Source organism: Heliangelus exortis, chromosome 2 (genome assembly GCF_036169615.1).
Source record: "Heliangelus exortis chromosome 2, bHelExo1.hap1, whole genome shotgun sequence".
NCBI lineage: Eukaryota > Metazoa > Chordata > Aves > Apodiformes > Trochilidae > Heliangelus > Heliangelus exortis.
In genome coordinates this window covers 35,863,272-35,876,020 of record NC_092423.1, presented here as the reverse complement: position 1 = coordinate 35,876,020, position 12,749 = coordinate 35,863,272, and the positions used below count along the sequence as shown (strand labels likewise).

Here is a 12,749-nt window from a genome sequence, read left to right as displayed (position 1 = left end):
GTAAATGTAGACATAAAACAGTTATATCTAACCTAAAAAAAACAGTTTGTGAGTGATTGAGTCCTTTAAGATTTAAAGGATTTGTGATACCTCATTGAAAATTTTCCTGATTATGGAAAACTGGGGCCTGAACATGTGAGGCATTAAGCTTTTCAGTAGTACAATAATCCCTTGTTACGTACTTTTATCATTGACGTGCAGTAAATTTACAAAGAATAGAACATATGGCATGCATTCTTCTTTTTTCCCCTCTCACTGCCAATGCTTCTAAATGGGTTTTTCCTGTGTCCAAATGCTGACTAAGAACATTAATATCATAGTTTGATTTCAAATCCTTTCCTGAAAGTGTATTTTACCCTTTCGACCTCTGAGATGTAAAGAATTATTAATATATATCAGGACCCAAAACTTACCAGCAAATCAGCAAAATTATCTTTCTGTTTGTTTCTACTTTTCATTAAGACAAGAGGAGTCAGGCCAGTATAAGCTGAGAGCATTCTTTTGAGCCCAAAAATGCAAATTTCCTTAGCTGGACATTTAATGTATAACTTCAAATTTAGCTATATCTCTATATTTCTGTTTTTAGGGTTTTACCTTTGGAGTTAACTTTGAGTTATTCTGCAGCTAATTGGGGTTTAGCCACAACTCCTAGTAGAGATTCTTTGATTAAAGGCTACTGTCACTAGACCCTGGAAAAGTCTTCAGATCACTGTCTTTTCGACAGCAAAACACCAGGGTTTTTCAAGGGGGAAATGTTCTTTTTGTGTTTGTAGTAAGTAATGATAAAGATTACTGAATTTTTAAATTTTCTGTATTAACATATTCAACAATTACAAGATTACCATTTTGAGATTATGTACATGAAAGAATTGGATACGAGTCTGCTTTTGCTACATGATTTATTATTGTTTTGTCTTGTGAAATTAAATTTGATAGCTGATTTAACAAGACATAAAGAGACACCAGGGCTGAAATTAAAAATTGAATTAGACTCCTTGGCAGTATTTCACATAATGTATGCTACCATCAGTCTTTTTTGTTGTTTTTTTTTTCCTGATCCATAGTAGGGGAAATACCTGTGGTTTTTCAGGGTTTTTTTTGTTTGTTATGGGTTTTTTGTTTCAGAAGCCCTTATCCTTTAAGAATGGTACTTCTTTAAAAGACTAGCATATGAGCTATTTCGTATCCTCTTTGGTTTTGCATAGGAACAAAAAAGCATTTTATAGGAGACTACACCAGTGTATTGCCAAAAATAAAAGGTTTTAGCAGCTCAGAAAATAGGGCAACATCTCCATTATTTTTTAGCTCGATACAACATTTTTGCAGAGACAAAGCTATGTGCATGGTGCACTGTTTAAATTTACTGCTCCCTGACTTTATGGTTTTGTTGATTGTTCTTTTTCTCTTTGTGATTGGTACTTTTACAGGAAGAGAGAGGGGAGAGTTGCTGGAGGAAGTTTAAAAGCAAAACTCTTGACAGTTCTCTTTGGTCACAGATTAAGTGTGTTTTCTTTTGCCAGCTTTCCTCTACCAAGCTATATAGTCCAGACCCCTATTTTATGTTTGTGAGACACAGTGTTCAGAGTTACAAGCAATAAATATGACTCCACTGTATTATTACTGAATCAATTACAACACTCTTTACTGTGGGCTCTGTGCTATGGAGAAGATAGTTTAAAAGGTCCAGAGTTTATCTAAAAATAGGTTTATCCAGACTGAAATTCTCCCCATTGGGTTAAAGGGGCCAGTTCGGGGAAATGGAAGAAAGTCTGATGAGTAGTTTCTCACATTTCATGTTCTTTATCCTTCTTCCGTGTTATCTTCCTTCCTTCCCTAGAAGTGGATTGCCTTCAAAAATTCCTTTTCCTTCCTCATGGTAGGGTCATAAGGCTGAAAGACCAGCCCAGCTGAAAAACCCCATCAGAGCTATGGGAAATGTGCCCAGGACATCTAGGAGACACCCATACCATGATGGCATTGTCTCTGTTTTCAGATGAACAATCAGTATTAACACATGCTCAGGAGGAAAAGAAAATAAAGTGAGGAGAAATCTTCACCTGCATTACAAACTACAAACAAGAAGTCACTTCTAAAGCCTTCAGCAGGGAAATGCATACCTTCTAAGATCTTTTTTGTGAAGCTGCATGTGTTTCGAATTGGCTTGGAATTTTGATTAATGTGGTTACTTAACATTTATTCTGCACCTGTACCTAGAAGCCAAGCAAACTGATGCCCCAAAATTCTAGACACCATTGTAAATTAATCTTCTTAAACATGGGCAAAGCAAGCCATGAGTACTTCCTAATTCTGACTTTAATATTTCAGTACCTTTCCAGTTTCCTGTTGTCCTGAATCTTGAAGGAGGTGGTTTTTTTTCCATTGGCATGGATTATAGTGAAAGCTGGGAGACTTCAGTATCTGAGATCTTATCCTCTGCTAATATTATCCAGTACATTATCTAACTCCGGAAGACCCCCACAGTAATTTTATTTACATAGCCTCATTATTGCAGTTGCTCTGTTTGGCAGTTAATAGAGTGTTATTGCTAAATTTATTGATACACCTGCTACTGCTTTGACTGTTATGGAGTAGGATTTCTGTGTACACAAACAATAATTTTGTATATTTGTATACCACTAGTAGTGCTCACTTTTATGAGCAACTACAAAAAAGATTTCAGAAAGACTTGAGAAGAGGAAAAAAAAAAAGAAAAGGGGGGAAAAAAAAAGCACAATTATTTTTTCCGAATCTCAGTGTAAAATCTGTGTATTTAGAAGTTCTGAATACTATTATCAAACAAACTGGGAAGTTCAAATTACTTCCAGAAAGGTTTAACTACCTGGGTTTGGAGGAAAATAAACTGATGCTAAGAATTTATTAATGTATGATTCTATGAATTTAAAATTGATGGGTTCCAAGTACTTTTATCTTGATATGTGGGCTTAATAAAGCTGAAAATTCTGCCTGTAAGGCTAAAATTTTTTATTAAAATATACAGCATGTAGGCTGTCAGAGGCTTGCCCATGGCCAAAGTGAGGAAAGTCAAATACACAGAATGCTCATAACAGATATTATTCAGCAGTTTCTGTGGATTTTATGAGAAGCAGTTGCACATTAAACTTCCATTATTTTCTCTTTTTATTTTCTTTTATTTTACTTTCTGATAATCCAAGGTGGGAAAATGTAATGCCCTTGAATAGTTGCTAGGCATCAGTCTCCTTCAGGATTGTATTATCCGTCTTTACATCAGTCCCATCACTGCCTTTGGAAATTCCTCAGAGATGCCACCATTACTTAGATCCTCTACATGTAAGAACCAAGCTGGTACAGAAGCTAAAGTTACAAAGGGGTAGAGCCAAAACAGAGCACTATTCCTGCATGGGATTCCACTAAACAGCACCAATATCCAACAGGCATACGTTCACCCATCTACATTCATTCACAGGTTGGAGCCTTGACTCAAATTTTTATTAAAGTAAAATATTATTTTTGCAGGAAAGATCTTTCTAATAAAGACAAAACAAAATTGGTTTTCTCACAGCATCTGTTTCAAGGAGTGTCCTTAGTTCAGTGCTATGTCACCATTTATTTTAATACAACTGTTCTTTCATAAGATTCTTTCATTGTATAAGCATAAATGTTTTGGGTTTGATTTTTGTATGGTTTTGGAAGCCAATACTGTGCAGATGCACATATTTGCTACTTTTTTGTTTTGTTCTTTCAGGTAATATCCAAATTATCAAACAAGCCTACGCTATCTCAGGTATGTTTGTCACCTTTTAAATATGCCAAGCTTCACCTGGAAACATACACACAGTCACGGCCAGAGCAAAACTGGGAAAACTCCAGTTGAATTCCATGGTTTCAGAATTAGACTTTAAATACCATCATGCAGGTAGCTCTGCCACAGTCCATTTTATAAGTAACAGCTTATGATGTTTTCTTCTAGGTGCTGTATTTGAATACCCTACTATAGCACCTGCATTTTAAATACATGCTTACTCAAGCCAAAGTTTTGATTATGGGGAAAGCTCATTCTCTGCAGAGTATAGGTCACATTACCTGCACGTCTTGTACAATTCAGTTGTTATGACAGCCTTCAGATGACTGTCATGGTTGAAAACAAGGCTATTATATATCATAAAGACAGGTCTTTTTCCACTGGTCTAAATTTTCACCTTTTATAAGTCTCAGATGGAAAGGACCCTGTTCTCTAAATCTGTGTCTGCTAAGAGAAAAGCATTCACTCAAGAGAAGCATGGTGTAGCACACAGCAAAATTAACACCATGCTGAAAAGCATTTAAACAGATACTAATAGGGGATTAGAACATTTGGATACAATCCCCAGATCTGCATTTCCATCCATCCAATCTTATTTGGCCTGAATGTGGGAAATTTGACTTTACAAGCTCATCTGAGCTTGTAATTTTCTCTCTAAATTGACCAGTGCCTTAATCAAGCTTGATTAAAAGGAGTCGCCTGAAAAAAAATTAATGGCAACTTTTTCTAAAACCATGAAGCTGTATTTGGCTGTAGTTTTCACTGAGATGTGTGGAGTTTGTTAATATGATCTGGAATGTGATTCTACCTGACTCTATTAATCTACTACCAATAAATACAGTAAGTGATACCATGGCAAAAAAAGGACCTATTTCTGAATTATGACCTGATCCTGACATAAGCTCTATGTTGGCATGTCTCAGTATTCATGACCAGTGTATTTTGTTACCATGAAACAATAACAAACAATAAATTGCTCTTGTACACTGTGGTTTAATTGGTACATGGAGTACAGAACCCAGATCTATGTTGCTTCTAAATTGGCTTGTTTCCAACATCAAGCATTCAAATTTCATTTTTTTACAAAACCTGTAGCTCTGCTTTTAGGTGACTCATTTTTGAAGCTGATGCTCTCATACCACTGGTACATTGATGGTACTTGGTATAAACTGAAAAACATGCCTAGAAAACCAGCAGTGGTTTCAGTTACAGCAACCAAGAAGGATATAGAGGACTTTCTAGTTTGAGTCGAATGCTATTTTTACATTACAAACAGTTCCATATGGAAATGTAGATTTATATGAATTACCAGCCTCAGTTCTTTTCCTTGGTCCACCAGGAGTCTGAGAGTGTAAGACTCAAAAGAAATAATACCTAATAAAGCAAGACTAATCTACTCAAGTGTGTACATACATGGCATGTAAGTACTAGCCATAGATGCACTGAATGGTTTGGGTTGGAAGAGACCTTAAAGATCAATAACTTCCAACCCCCCTGCACAGGCAGGGACACTTCTCACTAGACCAGGTTGCTCAAAGCACCATCCAACCTGGCCTCAAACACGTCCAGGGAAGATACAACTTGCCTGGGTAACCTGTTCCAGTGTCTCACTACTCTCACAGTGAAGAATATCTTTCTAATGTTGTAGATGTTGTAATGAAGATATTCATGTAATCTTTCTTGGTAACAAAACACACTGCAGTGATTTCATTGTCTGTGTCACTAGTGACTTTAATTGGTTTTTTCTCCCATATGCCCTTATAGCCATAGTTGAGGATGGACGCTATCAAAGAGTTCCAAAAGAGAAATTAAAAGCTGAGGTAGATATGGCTTTGTTCCAGGATGAACATTAGGAGAAACTGTTTCTGCAACATCAGCTTCTGAATTTTACTCTGGTTTGCATTATCTCCTATTCTAGACAGAGCTCAAGGGAAATGGAAATATAAAAAAAAGACTACCTTCAATTGTAGAAGATGAAGATGAGGATGAGGAGGGAGAAGAAGAGAGCAGCAGCCTTTCACCAATCCACACAAGAAGCACAAATTGCTCTCAGCAGAAGAAGGCTGGAAGCAATAAAAGCCACCTAGGGAGAAACTTGAAGCAGTTGGCCTCAGGAACAGTGCCCTTTCATTCACCCATCCGTGCTTGCAGTTCAAACCCCTCAAGAACCAAACACGAAACAGAGCTCCATTACTACTCCAGAAGGAAGGAGAAAAACTTTAAGTTACACCTTTCAGCACTGACCACCAGTGGTCCACCTGACCTGAGCCCAAGGTAATAGTTATGAATAGTTATTTTATTTTCTGTGATGTCACTCCTACTAAAAATATAATGATTGTAAAACTATCAAATAGTTGGTATGTTTCTTTATCCCACTGAGAAGTTCTCCTATTCTAGGAACTATTACATACTAGAAAATTATTATTTTAGAACTTTATTGTGAAATAAAGTATTTCTACCAGTAAAAAGGGAAAGTATTGAGCAATTATGAAAATTACTATTTGAATAGTCTGGCTTCACGGTGTCATTTTGTCCATCTACAATAATACGCATTCTCACCTTACAGTAGCACAGAGAAACATTCTGAGTCCATCAGAGAGACAGCAATTCAGAAAACAAAGTAGACAATAATACAGCATAACTCTCTGCAAATACAAAAATTACTGGAGTAGGGGACTATAATGAAAAACTATTGCCTAGCAATTTTAGATAATATTTAATTTTTTTTTCAAATTAGAAAAAGGAAAGCTGAAAATGCAAGTTATGCAGAGGGTAGATACAGAGTTGAGAAAATCTGTTTTGCTGTGATTTTTGACACAAACAAGAGTCAAGCAATAGGTTTTTTTATTATTGGTGTATAATTTTAAATATTTTTTATTTGTATGTTGCAAAATTACTTAAGTACCTGATTTCTAAATTGCTGCAACATATTCACTATTAAGCAGCAGGTTTAGAATCATTCCTTTGCAGAATTCACTATCACTTTTCCACACATGGTAGCTACAGCAGTGTATATTCTAGTTCAAGTTTTGGTTTCTATAATATGAAGTATTTTACATGTTAAAAATTTCTTTAATTTACTAGAGGCAGAACAGTGTTTTCAGCAACCCGTCATTGCAAGCATGAAACAGCCGCAGCTTGATCAGTATTTATTTTGCTCGTCCTGAAGGATGCAGTCATAAAAAGGACATGGGAAACTATAAAGAAATCTTTTCCCCTTGTCATATATTGCATCAGTACACTTTTACATTTCAGACAGGAGCAGGATACAAACCGATTTCTGTTTTGTCGATAGAGGAGAAGATTATTTGTGGAAACCACTTCTACACTAGCAGGATCCAAATGCATAGCAGATACTTTCTGATTACTTTTGTACATCTCATATGAATTTGGTTACCATCAGCTATGAGCAAAGATCATTATCATTTGCACAGCAAGTGGTAATTCAGGGAAAAGCTACCTTTCATATTTTCTGCTGAAGTATTGTCTTCTTCATTATTGTTCTTAACATATGCAAGTCTGATAAAGCAACTGTGAAACAACTATTGTTACAACTATTTTCATTTCCTATTTCCATTCATAATTTTATAACTGCAGAATAATCCTGTTAATAGGCTGGAAAATTGGCCCCAGACATAAAATGTTTTTCAAACTTGATTTTCCAGCCATAACACTTTCATATTATTTTTTCATATTTCATATTATTTATTCATATTATTTCATATTCATTATTATTCAATATATATATATTATGAGTTTACACTATTATAACTTTCAAACTGAGAAGTTACAACCACTCCAAAAAAAACCTTAAATGTTTCTTAGTATTATAAAGACCTTAATCAAAATCCTTGCTTTTGTTTGTTGTCAGACAAACAAAGGGGAAGGCAAACTATGGTTGAAATGTCTGGTCAGTGCAGTTATGAGGTGCATAACCACACTTTGACAAGAGAATATACTTTGTCTGCTTAAAATACTTGTTCTACTGTGGATGTTTCCTAGAGTAAGCCAGCCAGAATTCTTCACTGGGGCTTTGAATTCTTTCCTTGTACACCACAGTGAAGGCAATGAAGCACAGAGACCACTTAAAATATCCAAAGAATTCTTGGTACAAAGAAGAGAGGTCATAGTCATAGTCCTACCAGTCACTTCCTGGGCACTGCTTATAAAGTAGAAGATCATCAAAAGGAAGAAAATACAAGTGATATGTAGTGAAATGAGGCAATGAGGCAACCAGGTGCCACTAATTACCAGGTAGTGGGCATGAGCTTGTGTTAAGCCCACCTGTGCCTGATTAGGGCGGGCCCCCACTGCCATGAGCAGGATTAGGGGGCCAATAAAAGGTGAGGCCTGAGACACAAGCTCAGCTCATTTCTGAGCAAGCCAGCAGAAGGGTCAGCTGAATCTGGAGCAGTAGCACCGTGCCAGGTGAACCAACCCTGAGGGCAACCAACTCAGGGCACTTTTTGTGCCCTTCTGCTGGAACACCTGTTGGACCTTGGAGCACCGTGCCCTAAGAGAGGTTCGTTTTGCAACAGTGATAATAAAGGTAGTCCTGGAAGGAGGCATTTATGTACTTGAGTCTTCTCAGACGCACACAGGTGAGTTTGCTTCAGCCCTCATCAACTGGGCAGAAGAGGTTACATGTTAATCTTTTGTGACTTTTTAGCTTCCAGGAGTGGAAGTGACTGTCTTTCGGACAAAGTTCAGGGCTGTACAACAGCTAATTCAGAAAGAGGTGGGACTTAACAATTGCATTTGTCCCCTCATGCTTTCAACACACTAGAATATGTCACTCCACAGCCAGTTCTTGTATATGAATAAGCATCTTGGCCATTACATATATCCTATAGAGAAGCATGTCATTTGGCTCTCCAGAACTGGCTATTTTTGCTAATATAGTTTGTCTTAGTCTGAATCTTTGAACACTTTGAAGTGTGTCTATAAATTCCAAGTCATGTTTGAGTATGTTTTCCTGTGTGCTTTAAAGGCAGTTAAAATGTTAGCATTTAATATAATTAGAAATCTCTACAAAAAGGATATTGGTGTTTAAAATTTGCTTTTTGAAGCAGTGAGGCCTGATGACATTAAATGGGTTTTATAGTAAATTTCAAACAAAGTAATCATTCAGGTATTCATCTGCAGATATCAGTATCGGCCAGAGTAGTGCAAGTATCACATTTGAGTCTCAGCTCCCAGAGGCTGGTTAATATCAGTGTGAAATTTTGAAATAACTGATTGGCATTACGAACTCTCAGACATGACACGGGGCCCTAAGCCCACATGAAGAGCCAAGAAGAACAAGAGTCTGTGGTATGTGAACAGGACTCTAAGTTCCACAGGTCTTTCAAGCCAAATACGTCACAGATATTGCAGCGTTGTCTGTTCGTCATTTCTCCAAACATTTCCAGTCAAGACGTTTCCTTTAGAATATCCTTATTAGATGGAAAGTCTGATTCCCATCATCACAAAGTTATCACCACTGACTGATAGGCCAAGGACTGTCTGCTTTAGCCCCTCCCAATGAGTATTTAACTCACCTGCCTACTGTAAGATAAATTCTGAATCTTGTGTCTGGGAAAAACAAGAAGTCCACATCTGTCAACTGGTATTTTCCTGAGTTATTTTCATTGACTTTGAAACAGTTCTCTTTATAACACAGTTTATTAGAAATGAGGAAATAAATACTCCTAATTGTATCTTTTTAATAATATGTACTGATTCTCCCATCTGATACCAGTTTTCTATTCAAAAGTATGCAGCAACTGATTATTGTATAAAGTGTTTCTTTTTTCCTTCTTCGGATTTCTTGACACTGTTCTAAATGACCGAGACTCAATATTCTGTCAATGGTTTAACTGATTAATATAATTGAAATTGCAATGAGCAAAACAGTGCTGGGTGCATGGGGAGTCTTCACTCCACTCACACACACACAACACTGTTTTGTTCATTGCAATTTCATTTTTATTGATTAATTAAACCACTAACAGAATATTGAGTCTCAGTCATTAACAACACCACTGCAAGTTGGAGGTCAACTGCAATGCATGAGTGCAAAAAACTGACAAAACTGGCTTTTCTAGGAGTTCAATCCACTACCAGTGCTGGTGAAACAGGGACACTGCAAGTGTATAAGTGTATCTGCAAGCCTTTTTATACTCCATTTGCCAAAAAAAAAAAAAAAGGGCTCCATCTAAGCTAGTTAGTTTTAACCATATTTGAGAAGACTTACTTCCATGGCAACCAACACTTTTGACTTTGGTTCAGAGAAATTATTTCATAAATTATGTTCAGGCTTAGGCTCTGCCTAAGTAAGCCTAATATAAGAGCAAGACTGTTAATGCAGGGAGCTTGAAACTTCACAAGAGCATAGGGAAGCATCTTTACTTTGCAAAGGAGAAAGAACAGCAACAGATTACTTTAGATACAAGACCCAAACTCTATTCAATATAGGTTTTGTTAGGACTGCAGAAGTCATGAAAATTTTGAAAAGTCAGTTAACTATGTTTGGCCTCCCATTCCTTTCTCTAACAGTAAGTTTAATCTTTAGTGACTCACAAGAAGTTGCACCATTATAATGATTTTTTCTAAAGTTATTGTTGTGTAAAATTTACTGCTGCGTAAAAATGTGCCCTTTAGGAGTAATTTTGACAACATAATTATGAATGTGATGCTTATGAAACTGTTCCATCACTCTGATTTTTCTCAACAGAATTGTTGATGGGATTGAAGATGGAAACCATAATGAGGAAAGCCAAACCTTTGACTTCAGCTCTGATCCACTCAGGCAGGAATCCAGGTTATCTCCTACAATTGGAGGTGAGTTTTGCCTGGGAGAATCACTCTTTAGATAAAAGAGCTTTCATAAATGCTTTTTTGTTCCCTTTGTTTCTTCAGTTCTTAGAAGTGGCATAAATGAATTTAGCATACGCCCCTACTTTCATTGCAATTACAGTATCACAGTTGGCACTGTAGAAAAATACAACAGGGTCTCAAAAGCATTTTCCTACTAACAGACAGTCATGGCAAAACAGTACTATATTTTTATGCAATATTTTACCAGCAGTATAGTAGGATCATCCAGGAGCCCCATGCTCCTAAGGCCTTGGCAGGAAAGTACTAAACATTAGGACAATATTCATCATAAAGACATTTTAATAACAAATTAAAACCCAAATTCATGAGGAGTCTTTTGCAAGGTTGGCTCTCAATTTTTATTTAAGAAATATACAGAAGTGGAGTGGAGAAGTAGAGAAGTATGGAAGTACATAGAGTTCTAGAAGGGTGAAAACCTTGAATAGCAAGGGGTTTTATTAAGCATTAAATGACCTACACTGTAAAAAGGTCGATAAAACAACACTACTGAGGAATAGAGCACATCAAGAAGGAAAAGAATAAAAGAGTCAGAGAGGGAGGCCAGTGGACTAGTGCTGGAGTGTCACAAATAGTGAAGCTCAGGCTATTTCCAACATCCCCTCTTTTACAAGTCATCAGTCCTCACACAGCTATGCACATTTTGCATGAAAGCTGTTAGGACATATTTCGTTTCTCAGAGCTAAACCAAAAAATAATAATAATGTAAGCTTAATTGTATTTATGATTTTAAAAAACAGTTGACATGTCACACAGTCTTCACCTGGGTTGTCATTTAAAGTCCTCTCTGGTTCAGACTGAAGGGAGCAGTGCAAACTGTATTCATAACAATTTTCGTACATATTATATACTGAACATTAAACAAAAGATTTTATTTTCATTCAGTCCAAGTGCATATTGGGTTTACATTCCAAGCATTGGATAAGAGATAGAAGAAGTATTGCTTTTTTCAGGTTATTATACTCCTCTTTTTCAGAGGCTGAAATTGGTGCTGCTGTGCTTGTTATCAAAGCAGAAGAGACCAACCAGCAGATCAGCAGGCTTAATAATGAGGTAATGAAGTTTTGTGGGGGTTGGACGGTATTAAGAATAATTCAAAGAATTATGAAAAATACTCAGAAAACTTGTGAACATAGTAACTATGTGGTAAATGTGTTTGCAAAATGGATAGTATTCATACATTTCAGGCAGTCTGGGGCTTTAAATTCTTTCCCAGATTAATTTTCTACATGAACACTATGTAAAAGTTTTTGTTGTGCTGAAATTAAAAACAAAGTGAGGTTGGCATAGTGAGAATTTCCTTGAAAGAAATGCAGTATCCAGTCATGTTCAAATACACATCATCTGACTCAAACCACTTTATCTGTGCCTATTTAGAATGAAGTGGAAGTTCATCCATTCCTGGTGAAGCTGAGGAATGCAGGGCCAATATTCTCAGTGGTGCTTTCTATTCTTCTGTTCCAATAACTTCAAACCTGTAGCTGACTATCAATCCAACACTAAGGAGGAGATGTTCTTTGACAAACTGTTTCATATATCCAGCCACCACAATACTTCAGTTAACTAGATGAAAGCATCAGACTTTAACATCACAGTTAAACTTCAAGACTAAAATCTCTTCCCATCATACTCTGCTCTTTCAGTATGAAGAGATTATAGAGTTTCTTATGATTACACATAAGGAAACATTTAAACACACAGTTTTCCTTGATTTTTTCGTGATCTCCTTAGTTACCAGAAATGTCAAGATTTCTGTTATTTTTCCTTCTATACTGTGTACACTTAGACTAGTTATTCTCCATTTCTGTATATGAAGTATTGGTCTTATAAACCCTTTTTCATCCTTGGTCAGGTTTACTTGGTCAGATGACTTAAATGTCCTAAGATGAGGGTATATGCATGTTAGTTAGTCACAATGGACGTTATCACCTCATTTTCCTGTCAAACTGCAGAGTTCAGACAAAAGTCTAATGCCCCATTGACTATAGTTTTTAAATAAGGCTTGGTCAAAAAAGTCAAAAGATCTCTGGGATGTTGACTGACAACACTATCATGATTGAAAACTTTATTACCTATGTAGTGCTTTTGAAAC

General features: G+C 36.4%; 1 protein-coding gene and 1 long non-coding RNA gene across 3 annotated transcripts in view; one reads left to right on the top strand and one right to left on the bottom strand.

The window, feature by feature from the left end:
• Positions 1-12,749, bottom strand: part of LOC139792353 (uncharacterized) — a 414,091-nt gene that overhangs the window by 250,510 nt on the left and 150,832 nt on the right. The window lies entirely within an intron of this gene.
• Positions 1-12,749, top strand: part of KCNH8 (potassium voltage-gated channel subfamily H member 8) — a 170,537-nt gene that overhangs the window by 148,326 nt on the left and 9,462 nt on the right. Inside the window, exons 12-15 of the mRNA XM_071735531.1 lie at positions 3,725-3,763; positions 5,700-6,055; positions 10,497-10,603; positions 11,634-11,710. Of these exons, the coding sequence (XP_071591632.1) occupies positions 3,725-3,763; positions 5,700-6,055; positions 10,497-10,603; positions 11,634-11,710 (579 nt within the window). The remainder of the gene's footprint in view (positions 1-3,724; positions 3,764-5,699; positions 6,056-10,496; positions 10,604-11,633; positions 11,711-12,749) is intronic.